This window comes from Onychostoma macrolepis, chromosome 05 (genome assembly GCF_012432095.1).
Source record: "Onychostoma macrolepis isolate SWU-2019 chromosome 05, ASM1243209v1, whole genome shotgun sequence".
Taxonomy (NCBI): domain Eukaryota; kingdom Metazoa; phylum Chordata; class Actinopteri; order Cypriniformes; family Cyprinidae; genus Onychostoma; species Onychostoma macrolepis.
The window spans coordinates 11,480,780-11,503,634 of NC_081159.1; the positions used below are offsets into that span (position 1 = coordinate 11,480,780).

At 35.9% G+C, this 22,855-nt stretch overlaps 1 protein-coding gene across 2 annotated transcripts in view; it reads right to left on the minus strand.

Annotated features, from left to right (window-relative positions):
• The window catches only part of adamts3 (ADAM metallopeptidase with thrombospondin type 1 motif, 3), a 123,239-nt gene that overhangs the window by 30,850 nt on the left and 69,534 nt on the right, over positions 1-22,855 (minus strand). The window contains exons 11-19 of one of the 2 annotated variants that reach the window (XM_058777268.1): positions 22,613-22,745; positions 18,219-18,332; positions 17,989-18,134; positions 16,901-17,076; positions 13,978-14,111; positions 12,797-12,920; positions 5,980-6,063; positions 5,439-5,519; positions 2,753-2,916 (exon numbers count right to left, since the gene is read on the minus strand). In XM_058777268.1, the coding sequence (XP_058633251.1) occupies positions 2,753-2,916; positions 5,439-5,519; positions 5,980-6,063; positions 12,797-12,920; positions 13,978-14,111; positions 16,901-17,076; positions 17,989-18,134; positions 18,219-18,332; positions 22,613-22,745 (1,156 nt within the window). The remainder of the gene's footprint in view (positions 1-2,752; positions 2,917-5,438; positions 5,520-5,979; positions 6,064-12,796; positions 12,921-13,977; positions 14,112-16,900; positions 17,077-17,988; positions 18,135-18,218; positions 18,333-22,612; positions 22,746-22,855) is intronic. The other variant, XM_058777269.1, reaches the window with a different exon arrangement.

Below are 22,855 nucleotides of genomic sequence, written 5' to 3' on the forward strand. Positions count from 1 at the left end.
TTAGTGATTCACACCTGAGAGATAAAGGGCCTCCCATAATGGGCCATCAATATAAATGTGACTGAGGCAGGTAAGAAAGAGTGTGAGGAGAGTAAAATTATGTGGGTTTTTGATTATTATTTGTATTTTATTTGCAATACAGTATAATACAAATATACACAGTGAAGGTCAAGGACACATGATTGAACATACTGATCTGAACACTGAGACTTGAACAGTAACACACCTTTGTGTCAAACATTCATTCATAGTGTTAACACTCACACTACTTTTATATCTTGTGGTTTTATATGTTATAAAACATTAAACAAACATCCTGGCATTGTGAGACATTTAATGAAATGACACATATTTCAAAATATTTTACTTGATTTCATACATGTAGTCAGCAATTATAGTTTGGGAAACGTCTAACTAGTAAAATGTGTACAAGTTAGTCACAATAACACAATAACAACAGATGCAAGTAATCTTAGGCTACTCATCAGAGTGATATCCTCCACTGGATCCAGCTGCGTGATGCATTGCATTGTGTTCTTCTTCTTCTGAGGTAAATTATGGGTTATTCCTCTCACGTTTTCTTCCAGAAATAAAAAGTAGCCGGGATGAACTTGTTTGTTTACGCAGAGGCGATGTGGGTGTTTAAATGCATGCGCATCTCCCGTGGATGTTTAGAATCTGAAAAGCGCAATCGGCTCGTGGGCGTGACCGCATTAGATATAATGAGTTGAGACGGGAAAACTAGAGCTTGCATTGGTTTCATACAGATTACTTTAACAGAGAATATTTGTTTTGATCTTGACTTACTTCATTTAAAAGTAGGCATTTCAAGCTTTCTATACATATATTTCTCATGTCTTTGAGCCGAGTATTCGCTGAGATACATGTTGTTATATTTACGTGCCTGTGAAGAGAAGTGACAGAGACGGCAGAGAACGCACCCTGTTTATTTTCTTTATTTTACAAAAGCACATTGTTTTGTTGTTATTATGACTATACACATATAAAAGTAGACCCTTTGCAGTTCCAAATGATACCTTATTCTTATCTGTACAATCAAAACTGACGGAGTATTTTTAGTTCTTTTCGCGGTCATAAAGAAAATACGAGACAGACCGCACTAGTGCGGGCTTCGATCCCAGGGGGTTAACTGCCTCATTCTTCAATAACAACCTCTTTACAGGGGAAGGGTCATATTTTGATGGATTCATAAAACAATCCATAATGTGCTGAAATGTGCTGCTTGAACTGTTAATATGGGATTGAAGTGATCAAGGACCTTCACTGGTGAAAGGTGAGCTAACTGACAGGGTATGGGTTCGTTCACACAGAATGTGGTTTTGTGTTCCCGTGTAAAGCTTTTCCATTGTTTTTCTATGTAAATGTGCAACACTTAAAAATAAATGTGCTTAAAAGGCTCTTCACAGCGATGCCATAGATGAACCATTTTTGGTTCCACAAAGAACCATACAGTCAAAGGACCGTCTCTTTCTTTCCTTTTTATAATCTGAAGAACCTTCTTTCGCTACAAAGAACATTTGAGAAACAGAAAGGTTTTTCAGATGTTAAAGTGCCCCTATTATTATTACGAGACGTTCCTCATATAAAGACATAAAGATGTGTTGGAAAAGGAAATGGCTATGAAATTCATGCCTTTAAAACGTTCATAAATAACACTCAAAAACTCAACTAAACTAAAAAAAAAGACTAAAATTACCGTATTGTCCCGAATATAAGACGACCCTTATTATAAGACGAGCCCCCTTTTTCCAGATGTACCTTTTGGAAAAAGGCTTTTTGAAAACCAAATCTTGTTTTTTTTTCTCTCTCTCTCTCTGTAAAACTCTTTTTTCTTAAATTATTTTCAAATTGCATATTTTTCCTATTTTAATTTTTGTTTTGAAAGTATGGTAAATAATACTGGTAAAATGTACCAACAATGACATTGAAAAATATACACTTTTTGATATACCATTGAAATAACAGGTAGCCCATCTGAATTATACAACATTTAGGCTATCCATCTCATAGTAGCCTACCAAAATTTTATTATCAGTAGAAGTGAAATCTTATTGTAGTCTTCAAATCTGGGTACTGTCTTATGTTTTTAAATCACTTACAGAGGAAGTTTGTTCCCATCAGGCTAACATGACAGTCACGACTCGTGCTGCTGTAAGCTTTTCTTTTTCTTTTGTTTTCACTCGCGATCTTTACAGCACACATTACATTACATTACATATTTCATGGCACACTCGTTTTATGCGTTTTTGGCGCCACCTATTGTTGTGGTGTATTACCGACATGTCAAAGTCTAGACCCCGAATATAAGACGACAGCGTTTTTTCAGATGTATTTCCAAGAAAAAAACATCGTCTTATATTCGGGTCAATACGGTAATCCTTTTAAATGCTACAAATAAATGTAGGCATTACAACATTATAATTTGTACAGTATTAAAACGAATATTCATTTTGTGATTTGCTAAAGATGACTTTTTAACAGTTATTAAAATATTAGTGCTATTAAATATAAACTTTAAGTAAACATCAGATGACAGCAAAGGTATTTCAAATGTCAAAATAGGGGAAGTGAGATTCAAAATTAAATATTCAGTACCGGTTTACACTACATATGAATAATTAAAAACACAAAGATTGGCCAGTAACCAATATGGTACCTACTGTATATATCACATTATTTATCACATTATTACATATCTCATTTTAAGCCTAAAATAGAAAGTTGTATTTACCAGAACAACAATTGCATCATGTAGAGGACCATCAGTGTGAAGAGTCTCGACATTGTCCTCAATGAGGTAGTCCCACTCCACTCCCATCTCGATGAAGCGCCGAGATCTTGCATCTTCGCCTTTGCCGTTGAGAATGTAATGCCCGGTTGCCTGGTTCTTGATAGCTGCAATCAGTGGATAATTACAATTCTTCAACAGTTCAGTGATAAGAAGTTAACAGAATGATTTGGATCACTCTGTTCAATTAAGCCATTGAATCATATGATTAACTGTCAAAATAATGAGCTTTTTACTGTGCTGTTTAAATGTCTAAAAGCTTTATTACATGTTTCAGAAATATGATGCTAATATTAAATGCTGTTGAACTATATGGCAAGGGTATGAAGACTGTGTGACACACTGACATACAGTAAGTACATGGCTTAGAGCAGGAGAGCGATTAGGTGGTCATTCGCTTGAATGTCAATGGTGATTACAAGAAGCAGCGCACACGTCGAGACAATCACCATTGCTACAAGTCATCAAATGCCATTAGGTTCCATGTCAATGTCAAAAATGACATTAGGTTCCAGGACATTAAATATGGAGTTCTCTGTAATGTTAAAATAATAATGAACAAAATATGAGGCAGGACTGCGCAAAAGGTTTGACCTTTGATTTCCCACATGTTTAGCGTGATGAGTTTGTGTACATTTTTGTCAGCATATCCACAAAATGCTAACCTTAAAAAGGATAATTCACTCACGAATGAAAATTTTGTCTTGTATGCTACATTACAAACGATATCAGAGCATTGTGTACGGATACAGTAGATTAAAATTTAAGTTGTTCAAATATTTGAAATATTTTCAAGATATTTACTAAATATCTTGAAAATCTGACTTGAAACTTGTGATCTTTAAAAAAAAAAATGTCTCATTTGTTTTTTAAACATGAACATTATTTTTGTGTGAATTATTTCTTAAATAAAAATGGCTAATTTTTCCTGCCCATCTGATGATTGACAATTCGACTAAACTAGTTAGAATAAATGCTAAAGGTGTTAATCATAAAATTAATCAGAGCAAGCATGATGGGAATTCACACGTAACATAAAATCATTAAATTAAAATGCAAATAAATGCATTTTATCTTAATAATTAATCTAAAATGTCTAAAAACGAGTGGAGACAGAAACATATACAGTATATACTGTACATAAGCTTCATATAAATGACTAAACTACAGCATTTTGACCTACAAAGGAATATAATTATTGCAATCAGTTAAGTTCAATATATGGATAACTGAAATTTGTATTAATAAGCTATTAAGCACCCCCAAAGGGAAAGTATTATTGAAACAGAATTACCTTTGTAAGACCTCTTGGACGGTTAACTGAGGCAGAAAAGTGAGGCATTGAACATCTTATCAAGCTAATTAAAATAAGGTTAGGTTTAATTAAAAGTTCAACTACCAAGAAGTATTATTCAAACTCCTACATTTATGGAGAGGCACTCATAAGAAGGGGAATATTGTTGGAGTAAAAGCAACTTGTTCAGTTATGTGCATTACAAAGTGATAATTGCTGCCTGTATGGACTTTTCAAAAGAACAGAGTAAAGAAAATGGTCCAGTCAATGTATTTGTCTTTCTGTCTTTTAACTCTGCATACAGTTAGAATAGACACTGTAAAGCTAAATTTTTTTCTTACTGTTACAGTTCAGAGGAAAAAAAGAAACCTTGATCAAGAAAGGAGCTTCAAAGCAAGCGTAATTAGAAAAAAACAGAACTAGCACTTTTTTATTCGCATTCTGCAATGTCACTGCCTCCAGTATTCATATCACATAAAGGCAAAGCCCAGAAATGAAACAGAGTAATGCTCACATTTCGATGGCAAATTGGGCTGTTCTGTTACAATGTGAATTAGCAGGTCAACCGAGAAAGCTAATTCTCCAAGGGTTGTCTCAGGATTTGTAATGCGTTTATAGAATAGCGCTTTTGATTTATGAGTTTAATAAAGCCTGTGGTTAACATCACTTTAAGAAACTTTCCTTTACATTAACACTTATGCTTTTGGCAGACACATTTATCCAAAGCAACTTAAATTGCATTTAAGCACACATTTTATCAGTTCTTGCTTTTCCTGGAATTCAGACCCATAGCTAGTGGTATTCTCTACTGTTTGAGCTAAAGAAAGGTTCATCTTTTGATCTACAACATTAACATTAATCAACTCAAAGCACACACTGGGTATTTGTATTATAACCTGTTAGCAACTTCTGCATTAAAACCACAACATGGTTTTACAAATCATGTTTGAGCTACTTTATATCGTGGAACAAAACCCGAAACATGATTTTACTCTTAAATCAAATAATGCTATTCTAAAACCCACTATAAATTCCGAAATGAATCCATGGCTTAAAAACGCCACTTCTCCTTCAGGTTTTCAGACTTGGTTCACAATGCCACAGACATTTTGGTAGACAGTTATTGTCTCTAAAATCAGCGAGTATAATTCTGTCTAATGCACTTTCAGGCAAACGCACAAGCTCTTTTATGTGAATACATTGGTGCGATGGATATGTATTGGAGTGATATGGAGCCATTATGCACAGTTACCCGGAACAGGCATAGAATACATAAGCATGCATTTGATCTTCTTGCTGTTAAGCTTGAGAAACATGAGGACAGATATCACTTACCAAGAATTTGAGGAGAAGCCTCATGTTCTTGTATGATCACATGTCTAGCCCCAGGAGGAATGAGAAACATCTTTAGGTAACCTTTGCAATGGCGAAAAAGGGCAAAGGGAGAGATGGCAGAAGCAATTAGTTAGCTAAGAAGTTCTACTACGTTTGATCTTTGCAGAGATGGGCATCACTAGAAGGCATTTCTACAGTAGTACATTACTAAAGCTTTCAGATTTGAACAGTCGAGACTATTGCAACTGTTCATCAAACAGGGTCATGACAAGCCTACGAGACAAACATCAAAACATGACAGAAGGTTCCTCATCCATTCATTTCATACATTCACACCCATGTGAATAGATGACATATCCTTCAGAAGCTCAAATAACAATGTCAGGCAAAAATGAAGACCGTGAACGTTGCTATGTAAGGCTAAATAAGAAGGATGCTGAATGGCAGGTCCTTAAGTCATTTTGAAACACAAGAACAAAAAAACACTAATATTGCCTTCTCTACCAATGCCCATTGCTCTGCAAAGCTTGATAGCACTCACCCATCACATTTCTAGAGTCCTCTGTTTCATTCAGATACACATTGCGAGCTCCTTTTGGCAGCATGAAGGCTCCTCTTGTTTTCCCTTTAGGATAAGAAGGGTTTGTTATGTCATTTTGCCTTGCACTCCTTGTCATTGACATGTTCAATTCCTCTACACCAAAGCTAGGCTTTGAACCCTTCTCTAGCAGCATGGCGCCTGTCTGAGACACAGGTGTGATGTAAAAAAAGTGTCCAGGAGTCTAATCGTTGCAATGGTGGATCGAGCCACTTCAGGCAATGTCTGCTGGGAAGTTTTATCATCGATTAATGTGGGCAGGAAGACACTGACAGAGAAAGATGGGGCTGCTGGGTAATCCTAATAGAGTTCAGATGAGGTTAGAGTGCATGCCTAAAAGGAGCAGGAATAAAATAGGGTTGAGGAAGGAGAAAGGGAGATTAAAGAATATGGACAGAAATAATGGCTGGTGTGTGATGATGGCGGGGGAGGGATGCAGTACAGTATGTGTGTGAGGGCGAGAAAGAGAGAGCATATTTATATACTAATCCTATTATGTTGGGGTCCAAACAACATTGAAGCCCACTCACTTTTATTGTATGGACAAAAACACTGAGACATTCAAAACATCTTTGTGTTCCATAGAGGAAACACATGCATACAGTTTTGGAATGACATAAGGGTGAGTAAATGATTGAAATGTTTGGATCAACTATACTTTAAAGTAATAATAGTTTCAGTTGGCATATTGCTTAAGTCAAATTAGTTAAATCTACCTCAAGCTTATCTGTGGCATACTGTCTATCACTAGAGAAGATCATTTTAATAGAAAACAAAGGGAAAAAATGTGTACAGTAATGTACTTACAATGGAAGCCTATAGTGTAGAGCCAAGCAAATTAATAATTAAAAATTTGCAGTACAGTATATGTCATTGCACAAAACTGCGGTCATAAAACTGCTTAAATTTTCTGGGATTAAAAAGATGGTAAACCCAAGTTTAAATAGTCAAATTTCATAATATCTACACAAGAATATAAGCAAAGGATGTAACTGTCCACAAAATGCTGTTTACATGGAACAAATGTCACACGGGAATTTTGTTGATAATGCTGAATCAAAGGTTTCTGCGTCAAGAGGATGAAATTAGACAGATCAGTTTTGTAATTCAAATTCTTCAAGAAAAGTACGACCTTCACATTTCTGCTTCTAAACTATTCAATACATTTGCCCTATCCATTGCCCATGATCCACTGTAAGTGCATTAATGCAACAAGCTTTGCTTTGGATTTTATGAACAAAACCAGGGAATCAAAGTTATTTTCTGTGGTAATCAACAGTATTCTTCAGATGCGGTCAATAGAGTTTAATTTATATCAACTGTTGAATATTGCTTTAAATCTACAAGCTACAGTTAATGCAAAACACAGCAATACTACAGGAAGGAGAAGTGTAGGATTAGACAATACAAGATACTTGCAGGTTGTGTTTTCCAACATTTCTTTTTGGGATCTCTTGCTTAACTTTTTTCCTGTTAAAAGAGTGATCAATTGACAATAAAACAAGGTAGAGTTAGATAGAGAAAGATCAAAATGCTGATTTAGTTCATGCAAACAATGAGATGAATGTAATACAGTATAAGAAATGTCAATAAAATTTGTGATATAAAGCATCACAAATTGTGTACCATCACCCAATATGACACATATTCTATGACAAAATCAGGATCATGCAAATTCTGGTTAGAGCCAGAATGAAATATTCATTTACTGTCAAAATCAAATATAACACAAGTGACACCTTCATTAACTGCACATTCTGCATTCATAACACACAAGGCACATGTGAAAGGCTCAAATAGAGCTAGGAAGTTTGCCAAGATCAAGACAGCCCTATATAATAATGCACATCAGCTCAATTATGCCACATGCCATGTCTTTCAGATGCAACACAAACACACACTTGAATCCATACTCTTAGACACTTTTGTCCTGCCATCTGTGCAAGGGCTGTGTTTTAGTATGCATTAGCATGAGTGTGCATTATCATCATTGTATAGGCCTGTATGCCACATTGATAATAAACAGCCGGTCATATGAAGACATACAGAGGATCTGTTGTGATTGTATGTGTCTATGTAACAGTAAAATTAGGCATCTCTGGAAAGTACTGCAATGAAATATTGTGCCAGAGCCACATGGCTAATGCTTGTTTCTGAAGAAGATTTACCCTCAGAATGTGATTTGCATATTTATGCTAAAATGAACATATCTTAAATAATCTTATGGGGAATGATGTCATTTTGGGTTCAGAACAGGCACAGCTCTGAAGTACTGCATGTAGTACAGTCCTCCACATTGCATTCAAATGAGCTAATGTGCATGCAGGGCTTGATAAAGATGTCAGGCTCCTGCCCTTTGTTCTTTCGGGTTCCTCTTTAATCACAAGTATAATACACCATGCAGTTAAACGAATAGGATTAATAGTGGAAAATTATGTCCTCAACCATTCTCTATTTGGTTCTATTCTTATATTATGTGCCATTAAATCAACTACATCATCTGCTAATTGGAAAAGGAATAAATGTGGACAAATAGCAGAAGGATTCTTGGGATATTAAAAAACAATCTAACAATAAAAGCAGTTGCCCAAAAACTGGGGAGGTGTTTTGTATCCACATGAACTGCTAAGTGACTGATCAGGCCCATATACAATCGTTGCTTTGAGACATGACGTCTTTATCAATATACATCCAGGTTTGTAGAACAAGTAAGAACATGTTATGATATGGAGTATGACAATATTGTGACAGGCTTTGCACAGTCACAGTTTCGTGCAGGTGTAAAGAATTAGCTTTAATAGTACCATACTTGTGCTACAGGGATGTACAGTGGAGCCATTAAGATTTTTTTTTTCTTAATGTTTTTTGGAAAAAAGTCTCTTAAGCTCGTATTTATTTGATCATAAACTTAAAATAACTGTCTTCTGTTTTATAGGCTTTATTTTAAAATACAATTTATTCCTGTGACGGCAAAGCTGAATCTTCAGTATCACTTGATCCTTCAGAAAGCGTTCTAATATAACATTTATTATTATTATCAATTTTGAAAACAGTTGTGCTGTGTTATATTATTCTGGAAACCACAATATTTTTTTCAGAATTCTTTGATCTATAGAAAGTTCAAAGAATGGCATTTATTTTAAATAGATTTATTTATTTTTTTTTTAAGATTTTTTTTTTGTTGGCATTTTTGCCTTTATTATGACAGGACAGTAATGCAACCGGAAGCGAAGTGGGGTGGCGTTATCTGGAAAGGTCCGCGAGCCAAAAACAGCAGCTGCTGACTAGACGGAACTCTTATGTAATGTTATTAATGTCTTTACTGTTCCTTAATGCATCTTTACTAAATAAGTGCATTCAATAAAAATAAATAAATAAAATAAGATCTGGATGGGCCTTTAAACAGTAGTGCTCAAAAACTAAATAAAAGCTAAGATTACACTTTATTTTAAGGTGCCCTTGTTACAGTGTAATTATTCATTTAAGTACTGAGTAATATTAATTAACTACATGTACTTACTGTTTTGTTAGGGTTAGGATTAGGTTTTGGTTTACTGTTACATGCATGTAATATGCATAATTTTTTATTATTATAATAGTAAAATATGAATTGATTCCATTTATAATTTAAAATAGCAAAAATGGCTTGCTCAATTAAAAAAAATTGTAATTCTTATTTAACATATGTTAAGTAATTCTTAACATAAAAGTGAGAATAAAAGAGCAAAAGAGCCTGCAAATTTGATTAGGCCATCTGAACACAAGATCAAATTATGATTCTTCAGACGCTTGTTAGGAAGAAATTTCGAGACTGGAACTCTTGGTACTTTAATTGAATACCTGTTACCAGCCACAGTGACAGTTTGCCAAAACATGCTAAAATTATAATCCTGTAATTAAAACTTTCTTGGGGGAATCTATTTATACATGAATTCTAGTGCAAGCCTCAAGCTCACTAGGGCTGCAAAACTAGCAAATATCATTAAAAAGTAAAGTGATGGTTGCTTAAGGAAACCAATTAAATGACTACCATGCTTTCATCCCTGACTGCTGTTGGCTCAATAGTAATGACATGCCTCTCTCCAAAACCTGATGAATTTTCTGTAATGGGCTGCTCTGCATTGTCTGTAGCAGAACATCTATTGTGATTCCCTGGGTACAAAATGTCCTGGTTTTTAATATGTTGTTCACTTCATACAGAATTCACTGCCAATGGTACTTGGCTCTAAATCTCTGTCACATAGTGTCAAGGAAAGAGATGGCTGATCTGCAATTACTGTAGCGTGATCAGGTGAATGCCTGAATAATGGAAACCAGAACAAACAAAAGGAGTGAGACTTGCAACAAAACCAGGATCCTCTCCTGCATGTCTTGGGAAACACGGAGGCAGAATTTAAGGAGAAACTATACGCAGTTTGTATGCAAAGTAGAGAGTCGAGATGGAGTGGTAATGTGAGTCCTGAAGGAAGCTTTGTGAGTTCATAAATGCTGTTTATTGTCTGTTTGTGTTTACAGGTGAGACAAGCGCCTCCCTCCTCAAGCAGCCCAGTGGTCCTGAATGCCAATGTTCTTGGTTTGTTATTTTAATAGATCAGTTTTGTATATGACATGTATTTTTTTTCCTCTAATTTATTTATGCATGCTGTATATCATTCACCTTTCTCTTTGGATTCACCAAACAGAGATAACCATGTGGGATTGCTGTTATACAATATGTGTGTGTGTGCACTAAAATGAGAGGTATCATTGTTATTTACTGCAGATCCCTCCAATGAAAAACTGCATTTATTATCATGTATCTATTTAACTTTTAAAATATTGTTTTAAGAACCTGTTTACACCTGGAGGTAACATCTGCCTGTGGTGATCATCACAAGAGGTCAGAAGATACAGATCGATGTTTATATTTGGTAGTAACATCACAAATATGTCTCCTGTGACCACAATATGAAATTGAATTGAGGGGAGGGTTTCTAATAATGTATCTACATTTCACTTAAAATGTCACTTGCAATGGCTTAATGCTGAAGACATTTAAAGCTGATTGTTCACACTATTAGTACAATCTTTGATTGACCGGTTGGTAGGCATTTCTTGTGGTCTGTGAAGCATCAAAACGGATTATGCATTTAAACTACTAATGTGATGTGGTCAAATGCTCTTTGACTCAAATGTGTTCTGAAGAGTCTGATCAGAAAATGTTTTAGACTCCATTTACATTTGTATTTAGCGCTCGCCACTTGAATCCCTTAGGATTACAGATGTAAACCAGAGTCTGATATTTTACTGCATGAATTAGGACCAATGAAAGCATGACATTTTCTAACAGACTTTTTATAACCCACAAACATATAGCCAGCTTATAAGGTTCTTTAACTACAATTAAAGTGAAGTATAGTGACAAATGAATGAGAAATACAAATGAATGGCGTTCTCCAGATGTAGGAAAAGCATCCGATTTTTCTGATAAAATCTGAATGTAGACTGAGTGGATCTAATAGACTTTTGAGTGTGAGTATTTGTGTATGTACCTGTATGCAAAGAAGAAGGAAAGTACAGATGTCCCTTACATGTGAGTGTGTTTATCAAATAAAACTGCTCTTACATTCTGTGGTGTGAAGGGGTAGGAGTGTCATAATAAATATGAAAGATATCATTACAGAATCATGCAAATGCCTAAAATGTGAGTCAAGGAGTGGCCTTAAGAGTTGCATGCAAAATGACACATCCCAGTGTGAAGAAAGTAGTTTGTGTCATACTATAGTCAAAACTGACTGAACGAACCACAGGAGACTCAATGAGAGAAAGAAAAATAAAATAAAATAATATTTATATTCATACATTGAGACTTCCTTACATACAGTACTATTACATTTTTAAATCTCTGAATATCTATTAAGAATGTGACTGAATTCCAAATACAAGCTCCTTTGTTCTCTGTTGCTGTAAAACTTTAAAAAAGCTGTAAAAAAAGTTTTTTCTCTTATCACCCATCCCAATCTTATCCACACTCTTAAAAATAAAGGTGATTCACGATGCCATAGTAGAAGAAATTTTTGCCTAAATGGTTCTTTAAAGAACCTTTGACTGAATGGTTCTTTGTGGAACCAAAAATGGTTCTTCTATGGTTTCGCTGGAAAGTACCTTTTAAGCACCTTTAGTTTTAAGAGTGCATGCTGGCAGACACAAAACAATTCCTAGATCAAATCCAAACTCTCTTCTTCAGGATTTCATAAACTTCCCCAATCCTAACCTAATTTCATCCCCATTCCCATTTTTCAGCAAACAGGTAGGTACCATGCACTTCAATTCATACATTCTTGAACACAGTTTAAAACTCTAAAATTAACTTTAAAACAAAAGAGGTTCTCTGTGAGTATGCAAAGTAGTCTTGTGCTAATAAATAATTAAAAGCAATTTTCACACTTCTCCTTGAATACTAAAATAATAATAATGCTTATTAATAAATCACACATGCATAAAACTATTAAAGACATCTGGTGTTTCTGAGATGTCATATCTAATATAATAAATATATCATCATCATATATCAAATATAAATGAGTGAACTCAAATCTCAAAACATTCCAGCATTATAACTTTGCTATTTTTTATCCTAAAAGTAAAGTGAACTCCAGATGTGTCCTTAAACTAGAAGACTCCGAAACTTAATGACAGGGCTGCAGTCTAGAATAAAGAACCGTCTCATATAAGTCAAATACTGCACATCAATGGCCCAGGAAAGAGGAAAGTATCTTACCGGCTTTCTTAGGCACACGGGTGAAGGCTCCTTTTACAGTTTGGCAGTGGGAGTTGTCACCTCCACACACACCACACTTATCCTCCACCTTATTGGAGCCAATTTCCCTGTCACAGCCCACTTTCTGAAGAAAAGATAGAGAGAGAGAGAGTAAGAGAGGAAGACACACTGAGAAAAGAGGCACAAGGTGCTATCAGAAATACTTCAAGCTTTCATCTTTGGATATGTCTGCATCTGATATCATGAAATTATAGCTGCTTGTGATGGTTGAAGTACCTCGCGTGTTGCTATTTTGGTCACAGAAAAAAAAAGTAACCAAGTTATTTTTCTTTCGAAAATACAAAATGACATTGACAAATATGAGACACACTGCAGCAGTTTGCTGAACAAAACTTTTAAAAAGGTGATATATATCTGCAAATAAATCCTAAAGCTTCTGTACACTAGCTGACACACTATCAATCATTTCCTCCCAAGAGCTAATCACTATTCATTGTCCATTCCATCTACAAAAATCAATGTACTTTTATCAACTCCATCCAGAGAGATCCATTCTTCAAACACCATTCACTGTGAAGTGGCACTCATCCTGTACACACTGCACTGTCAGATTCAGTTGCTCAGCGACAAACCACAGAGGCAACTCACAAATTTATAACAGTAAATAACAAGGCTGTACAGTGTGACAGATTTGCCTGCACTTACAATAACAATTAATTACATGTGTAGACTCATTTTTACCTATTCAGAAGTGTGTAATAAGTTTCAAATTGGTCTTGCATGCATTTTAGTCAACACAAGTCTGCGAGTACAGTGAGTCATATGTGTACTTTAACGTCAGACTAGGTAATGTCCCTCTACACTGAATGCTGATGTTTTACGCCATAATTAGGCCCAAATGAAAAGGGAAGATATTTTGTTTGCCCTGTGAGCATCTACTAAGTGCATCTTGCCAAGAAATGAGTTCCCCAAAACAGATTATCTTAAGATATCTTAATGAAAATAAAGTCAAATCAGGAAGTTAAAAATAACAATCTCTGTGCTGGTGGGAGAAAATGGTAATTATATATTTGCTTGTATTTTCTTGTTGTAGAACACTAAATAATTATGCAAAGATCTGAAAAGGAAGCATGCAACTATGAAATAATACTTGAAATCTATAATGAAACTCAAATACTTACCACACACTCTCCGCGTACACAGATGCTATACGTGTCTTTGTAAGAGCACCTTGTCCCATCATGCACCAGCTGCTTCATGTAAGCCACGTCACCTGTTTCTTTTGACTGGCAATAAAGGTGACATCTTTTGCTGGCTGAAAATATAGAAAAATATAAAGAAATATTATTTAATAAGAAAGACCGCAAATTACAGCTTGACTCATTTATGTGCACTGTTTGCTGTATCTGCCAGGATTCTGTCACTTCGGTCTAGTTTATTCGTGGTTTTGTGACAGAGCTCTGACACCCCCTTCTTGTCTTGTTTTCTGGTGAGCGCGCGTGCGCTCTCTCGTCTGCATGCTCTGTTTCATGTTGGAGCGTGGTGTTCGGATCCTGGCACTCCTGTCTTGTTCAGGCTCGGTTCTGGTTTTCGTGTCGGGGTTCGGACTCCCACGCTCCAGGTTGGTCTTGCTGTGGGAGCATGCGGTCTCGAGTTTGCTCGGGCCGTGCGCTCCTCTGTCCGTGTGTGTTGTGTTTTGTTCGGCACGCGGTTCAGGTTCGGCCGCATGCTTTCTCTTGTTTTGTCTTGTTCTGTGTTGCACGCAGCTTGTGTTTTTTCACTGGCTGCGTGCTTTCATGTTTGTCATGTTTTGTGTGAACACGCGGCTTATGAGTCTCCTCATTAGCTGCCTGTTCCTGTCCTGTTTAGCACATGGCTGATGATTTGTTTTGCTGGCCATGTGCTTGTGTTTTTGTTTTGTGTGAGCACATGGCTTTTGTCTTAGTTTTCTGTCTGCCATGTGCTCTCATGTCAATTTGTCTTGACCCCACCCACCTTGTTTCCTGATTATTGGTTAATTTGCCCCACCTGTGTTTTACCTCATTTCCCTCCTCTTTTGCTCCCTATTTAATCTGTAAAAATACTGTAAAAATTTACGGTAAAAAAAACGGCAGCTGTGGTTGCAAGAATTTTACTGTAAAAAAAAAAAAAACTTAAATGAAACTTAAATGTACTGTTAAACACCGTAATTTCATTAACTGATATAATGTTAAAATACCAACCTTTTGAAGTATTGAATTCTGTTTTGTACATTTGTAATATGCAGATAACCACCAAAAGCAGGTGGTGGTGATGAGAGTCACATGATGAACCAAAGCCTATCACAAGCAGCTTTTAAATATTAACATAGGTGCACAAGGTCATTCACACAAACACTAAACACCATCATGGTAACACACATGAAACTGAAATAATGCAATAAACATTAATTTAACAACATTAGATGTAACATACAACCCTAATGCACAAAACTGATAAGAAAAAACTAAGAAGAAACAGTTATTTAAACAAAAAGAAAAAAAAACATCAAATTTGAAATGTAATGCAGGGAATTCTGGTAATGTCAATTTACAGTTATTCACTCTAAATTATACATTCTTTTTCACTTCCAAAAAATGGTATACTACTGTAAAATTACATGTAATGTCCAATACAGTTTTTCACTGTATATAGCAGGGCAGTGGTTCTCAAAGTGTGGTAGGAGTACCACTAGTAGTACGCAGAGGAATCACTTAGTTAAATATAAATTAATGTTAAAACAACACATTTTAATTTAATCTTTAATTTAATTTAAGTTTTTTTTTTATTTACCTGTTTGTAAGCACAGTGCAGAGTTAATGTTAATGTTCAAACTGTGTATTTACAATATTAAAGTGGCTGACAACAATAAATATTCTTATTAGGAATACAACTGTCTCGTTTTTTTTAACTGTGCAGAGCTGTAGCTGAATAGTCCTACTACGCTACTATATTTTAATGTTGGTCATTATGTTGGTACTTGGAGAGCCAAATATTTTCTGAGGTGGTACTTGGTATAAAAAGTTTGAGAACCGCTGTAGTAGGGGAACTTACCTTTAACTATTTAACAGGTTTTTACTGAAGCAAAATGAGTTAGCTATTTGCATCTCAGAAGATATTTTTTACACTTTACAATAAAGTGATTCATAATTGTTTATTTTAAAATAAAATTGATTCATATACCTTAATTACATTTTAATGTTCATGAACTAGTAATTTGTGAAGGTTTTTATAATGAAAATGTAATGAATGTACAATGAAAAACAATGAAAGTGTTCACAGAATAGTGAGGTGGCTATTAGTGACGATTTTCACTGGATTTAGTGTTGAGCAATGTAGGCTTTCTTATCATACTCAAAAGTATAACAAAAGTATGTATAAATAGCCACAAAAATAAATGGCAATGGACAGAAGACATCACAAAGCAACTGCAGTAAGTTTGACAAAAATGACACTTTATCACCCTGCATGTGAGGGCACTCTAAATGCCTTCGCTTCTTGAGCCAAACACACTGAAGAAAGTGGACTTGACCACAATTATAATGGATGTGCTGTTGTTCTCCCAGGAGGGAGGACGCATTTACAAGCTGTGTGTGTGTGTGTGAACAGCTAAGCTGGTCTCTGTTGATTTTGCCACATGCTGTCCCTGCTCCTTCAAAGTACAGAGTATTTGTTAATGTATGGCAGAGAAAATCTGTTGTTGTCTTACTGTGTCGGGAATAAAATTAGGGCTTGTCGAAATTGGCGGTATATATTGTTTAATTTACACAAAAGAGCCATGAAGAAACATGAAGCAATGTGAAAACTGGATATGACACAAACAAGAAAAGACAGGCATTTCAGAGTTTAGTTGTACAGTATACGGCTGCCCAATGTATTCAACAATGCCAAACAGCAAAAATAATATACTTCATTATATGAATCAGTGCCATCTCTTTCTTTTATGGGAGAAATATTTCCAGAACAAGTTTGCTAAAAAAAAGTGGGCAAGCATTGTTGCACAATTAAAAACCACCTGGAATATAAATATCTGTTATTTAAATACATATCCCCAAATTACACTGCTTTGTAATCTGACAAACTCACCATCTGGGTGTTCGTAGGGAAGCCAGTGGTGTTTGGCATTCTGGTATTCAAAGTGGGAGTTGCGAAGTTGACATTGCTGAGCTCTGAAGTCCTCAAAGTGTTTGGGGCAATCATCTATGTTACACAGCTGGTACTCATAGTTCACCCCTGGACAGTCCTGACCTCCATTAGATGGACTAACAGACAACAGATAATGTTCAAACAAATGTCAACAAATTACTTTAAACATTCAAGTCTGTGGTTTAAAAAGCAGTCAATAACCAAGGTTAATCAAAACAAAGTTAATATTACAGATATTACAAACACATCTATGCCTTCTTTCACAAAATTAAATATTTAGATCTGGATTCAGACAACCTAATCAATGGTTTGATGGAATGCAAAAGATGTATTACATTTTTACAACGGTTTAAACTCGGCATCTTATATTAAGCCTAACTTTGAATTTTCAATCATGCATATTTTCTGTAAGTGTGAGCATCTGCTCAACTTGAATGCTGTTTAACAAGTCCTTAACAAGCACTCCACACAACTAGCACACTAATGTGCTGGCATTAAAAAAATAATAATAATAAAATCCTAGCTCTCTTACTTCCTTCATTCTCATAGCATGCATGCTAATTAAGAAGCAGAAGCACAAAAAATACTCTCAAAAGAAAATTACACTTAGACAGCAAAGATGGCAGCTCCTCTGATTAAAAGCACCTTGTGCAGATGTTTCTCAATAAAAGAGATTTATGAATGTAAACATGTAATCAGGCGATTTCATACTTTTATAAAATCTCTATCATTAGGAGAAAAATTAGCAGGCCCAATGCAGAGGTTATGTGGTTTGAAATATTTAGAGTTAATGGAATAATACTGATATAAAGGACAAACTAACCTTTATATCAGAGGAATGCTAAGGTTGTGATTGACCTTTCGTCTCATTGGCTACAGTCAATCATGTTCAACCCTGCTGCCTGTATGCTTTATTTCAAAGAAACTGCAACCATCCATATGATGACTGAATCTGATTATGGAAAGTACACTAGGGTACCAGTGATCTTCATTAGCAATCCTGACTGTGAGTACAGTAGATAACATACACAGGGTTGTTGCACTGGCGGGTTCTGAAGCGGACACCCGTCCCACAGGAACGAGAGCAGGAGCCATACTTGCTCCAGGCACTCCAGGCTCCATCTTGCTTCACTTGGTTGGCATTCTTCCACATGCAGTGACCTTTGTAGCACCACTACAAGGGGAAGGAGTGAGACAGAATCAAATTGGGAACAACAGGACAAAGTAGGCCTAGCAAAATGTGGACACATTAAATTACCTTCCCAGGTGCACATTCAGTCCCGTCCAATGGAGGCCCTTTTTTGGTCTTGCAGAAGTAAGGGTTATCTGGATGACTGCACCACAGCTGCTTGCATGGATCAAACGTGCGAAACTGTAGAGAGAGAAAAGCACCCATGGTTGGTTGCTTGGCATTTTAAGAGAGAGAGTTAGAGAGAATTTAATGGTGAGACAAATTTGAAAGAATTTTGAACTTTTTTGACCGAGCAACAATTCCACCAGAGATAAGCCCTGACAATCCTTTTCCTCTTAGGAACGTGCTTGAGAAGAGATTCAATAAAAATAAAAAAAGAATTGATTTTTCCCTCGAGGCTGCCAGTGGCACTCTGGAGTTACTGCTAGTGCTAGACACCCGGAAATTAATCTGAGAATGGAAAAAGAGAATTTTGTTTACTGCAAATGACACATTCCCTTCGCCTTGTAGTGTCATTTGAGCCGAGTGAGATTCCAGACCAAAAAAAAGAGTGTATATGTTCCGACTGAAGGGATGAACAAGCATACATCAATATTTCAGAGTGAAATTTACCCATCTGTCATTGCGTGCCACCTGGCACTATGTCTACTCCAGGTGTGACCGTTGTCACATTGCACTGCAACAGCCTGAGCCAGTCTACACTTGACACATGAAAGAGAATGTTGTTGAATCTTGTTGTCAGGAGACAGAATCACTGATTATAATTGGGTTCTATTGGCTTTTGTTACACTGCGCTGCTATTCTGCTTAATTCAAATCAGCTGTGGTTTCTACACAGTTGTTTGCTGGTATAAAGCACATCAGATGCACACATTAATAATGTCATTTTCATGACCATCAATCACAACCAGTCATGGAGGGGAAGTCGTGGCCTAATGGTTAGAGAGATGGAATTGTAACCCAAAGGTTGCGGGTTCAAGTCTCGGTACCCGCAGGGATTGTAGGTGGGGGAGTGAATGTACAGTGCTCTCTCCACCCTCAATACTATGACTGAAGTGCCCTTGAGCAAGGCACTGAACCCCCAACTGCTCCCTGGGCGCTACAGCAAAAAAATGTCTGCCCACTGCTGTGTGTGTGCACTTAGGATGGGATAAATGCAGAGCACTAATTCCGAGTATGGGTTACCATACTTGGCCAAATGTCACGTCACTTTTTCACAAAATTACTTTTAGGTTTGTAAAAGTACAAACTTTTGATCGAAGCAGTATTTTTTCTTTAAAAAAAAGAAAAGAAATGTAAACAAATAATTAAAATGGCAGTCTGGAATGGGAGAGGAAACTAATAGATGAAAGCTGAAATACAAGGTTCATGTCTGAGTTCTTCACCAAAAAAGTGCTGCTTATTTGCAATGCCGTGTGGAGTAGAAAGGCTCAGACATATGGTTAATAAATGGACAGATGTTCCCAAGGGAGAGATGGCACTATGTTGTAGGCATAGCTGGGGAAGACTGTTTCTGTAAAATGAACTTCCATTTAAAGCCTCTAACAAGTTCCTTGGCAAGCAATTGGACTAAAGGATATCAGTTGTCTTTAGCTTTGTTACTGGCTCAAGGCTTTTATGCTTTTATCTTTTATACACTGCACTCTAGGTGAAGCCAGTTTCGATTACTGGATATTTAAAAATATAAAGTTGTTAAATTAAATGAAAGTTATTGACTTGTTATTGTGAATAATTAATGTGTGTGTGTGTTTCTTTTTCCTTTTTGCTGCCTTTTTATTAAGGCCTTCTCTAATCATTTTTCCATAATCATAATAGGATGTGCATCACAATACAGAAAAAAAGATCTGTCGCTGTTTCCATGTCACTGCATTTTTAATACATACAAGTTAACAAAAAAATAAATAAAAATAAATTATTTTATGGCTATTGCATGACTTAAAAAGATTTTTAACATAGCTTTTATGATTTGTGACCCTGGACCACAAAACCAGTCTTAAGTCGCTGGGGTATATTTGTAGCAATAGCCAAAAATACATTGTATGGGTCAAAATTATTGATTTTTCTTTTCTGTCAAAAATCATTAGGACATAACCCTCTGGGGAAGTCTTCTGGGGTACATACAAGGCTTTTTCCTCTCAGCGTTTCTGAGGTAAATACAAGGCTTATTCCTCACAGCGTATACTTCCAAAAACGAAAAGTACCGAGATGAACGTGTTGCTGCTTTGTTTACGTTGGTGTGGGCGTTTATATGCCGCGTGTCTCATGTGGATATTTGTAATATCAATAGCGCGAGGAGCGCGTGGGCATGACCTAATTAGAGATAATGAGACCAGACGGAAAAACTGGACATGTCGTTGGTTTCATACGGATTACTTTATCACAGTATATTTGTTTTCGGTAAGACTTGCTTAATTTAAGAGTAGACATGTCAAGCTTTCTATAGATATATTTCTCATCTCTCTGTGTGAAGTATTTGCTGAGTTACAGTTCATTTTAGTGACGTATTTCAAAAAGCAGTTCACGGAGAGAGTGAAGACTGAGAACGCACCCTGTTTGTTTTCTTTATTCTTCAAAAGCACAAAGTTTAGTTGTTATTATGAGTGTATACAAAATGAAAGTAGACCCCTTACAGATTCGAATGGTGTATTGCTCTTATCTGTACGATCAAAAATGGCAGAGTAATTCAAGCTCATTTCTGCCTTATCAGGAAAATCTGCCACAAAACGTGTATCCGCATTTGTCGACCCCAGAGAGTTAAGTAAAGATCATGTTCCATGAAGATATTTTGTAAATTCCCTACTGTAAATTCATAACAGCTTTTCATAAAAAGTTTTTGTTTTATAAAAAATTTGGAAGTTTCAAGACCTCATTCAGCATTCATTGTAATTGCACATAAAAACACAATTAGAAAAATTCTGAATTTTATGTTCTTTTCTTCCTTCTTTCTACTGAGAAAGAAAGTCATAAAGGTTTGAATCAACATGAAGAAACTGACAGAAATTCATATGCGTGCCAAATGTAGCTAATTGCAAGATACCCTTATTAAACACAGGGGTTAAATTGGGCTGAGCCCCAGCACATAGGCTTACGCTGGTAACTCATCAGTTGGGCCCTATGATTTCAGCAATGTGAAAAAGGCAGAGTTGCAGAATCCAGTCATAAAAATGGAATTTACTATATAACGTGACATGTCACAGAATTTGATACAAATTTGAAGGAATAAATCAAAGGTAGGTCAGTACACTTAAATCAGATTTCAATATGGACTTGTGCAAAAGATTATTTAAATACTAATTCTGCATGTCCCCTATGTCTCTGTGCAAATGAATGATGCAGACTCATGGTTTCACCTACTTTAGTGTACGCGACGCAAGATGTTTTCAGCATCTGCCATCTCATGAAATACGAACATAAATATATGAACAGCATCTCCAGAACTGCTCTCAGTCTTTAATAATTTTAATAACAATTAATAATTTTAACAGTAAACCTCTGTAAGTTTCGATTATCCAGAAAAAAACTGAATCCAGAAAAACTGAAATGGAAACACTAAATAATAAAAAATATAGGGACCTAAAATATTAGATTTTTGTAGACTTTTAATAAATTGCTGTTAAATTGCTTTCATGATTTCAATGAATTAGATATACTTTTTGATTAATACAATTTAACTTAACCACTAAAACAGTCATGGAATAAAAGATAAAAAAGCTTTACAGAAAAATTACCTTTTTGTACAACAAACTCCTCAGAGAGCTAATTAAAATGTCACTCTGCAGATGGGAGAAGCAACAAATAGATCCTATTACAGTCTAATTGTTTCTATTGACACTGGCAATGGGGACACTTTTATCATGTCTTCTGAGAACCAACTGTTTAAAGCATGATTAGTGGGTCATATAACATTTCACGGGGATGAGAGTTTTTGCTGGGCTGTGGTGCACAGCTTGGCACAGGTTGTTTAGGCATGTCAGAGGGGCTGGAAGGAAGGATCACAGCATGCTGTTCTTGTTTACTAGTGTTACAGCCTTTGATGACAGAATGTCAAACATCTTGCCATCTGCTGGTTCTCAGTGTCAGGCCATAAACCAGGTGTATTCCCTGACACTACATGTGATTGGGACTTTGTAGCACCTATTCATTTCACACTTGAAAGTGTTTTGGACTGAGGGTTTGGGAGATTAACAGAACATAAAGGAACATATTAAGCTGTGAAACTGAGTAATTCAAAGGCCAGAAACTAATACAGAAATATTATAACAGACACATGTCTTTTTTTAAATGTTCCCATTCAGAAATGAAACCTGGCATTGAAACATTTGAAAAAATACCTGAAGCAATTCCTGCTAAATGACCTCAACGAGGCAAAAAAAATAAAAATAAATACTTCTTGGTGTTTGGTTTAATGACTGAGATTTATCAGATCTGTCAAGGGAGAATATAGCCTCAAACCATACTCACTGAAGTACAGATTTTGTATCCAACTCCAAAATCAAAGCGACACTGCTCATCCATGGAGTAATTGATGCCAGGAAGTTCAGGGAGCTGCGGCCAGTCATGTTTGAAGGGATCGTCCAGCAGGCAGTCATAGGAACTGTGAAAAACAAACAAATTTACTACAGCTGTTTAAGTAAACCTAATAAATGTTTTAATAAGAGAACCTATAAACTTTGAAAGCCACTAAAGTCAGTAGCAAATAGTAAG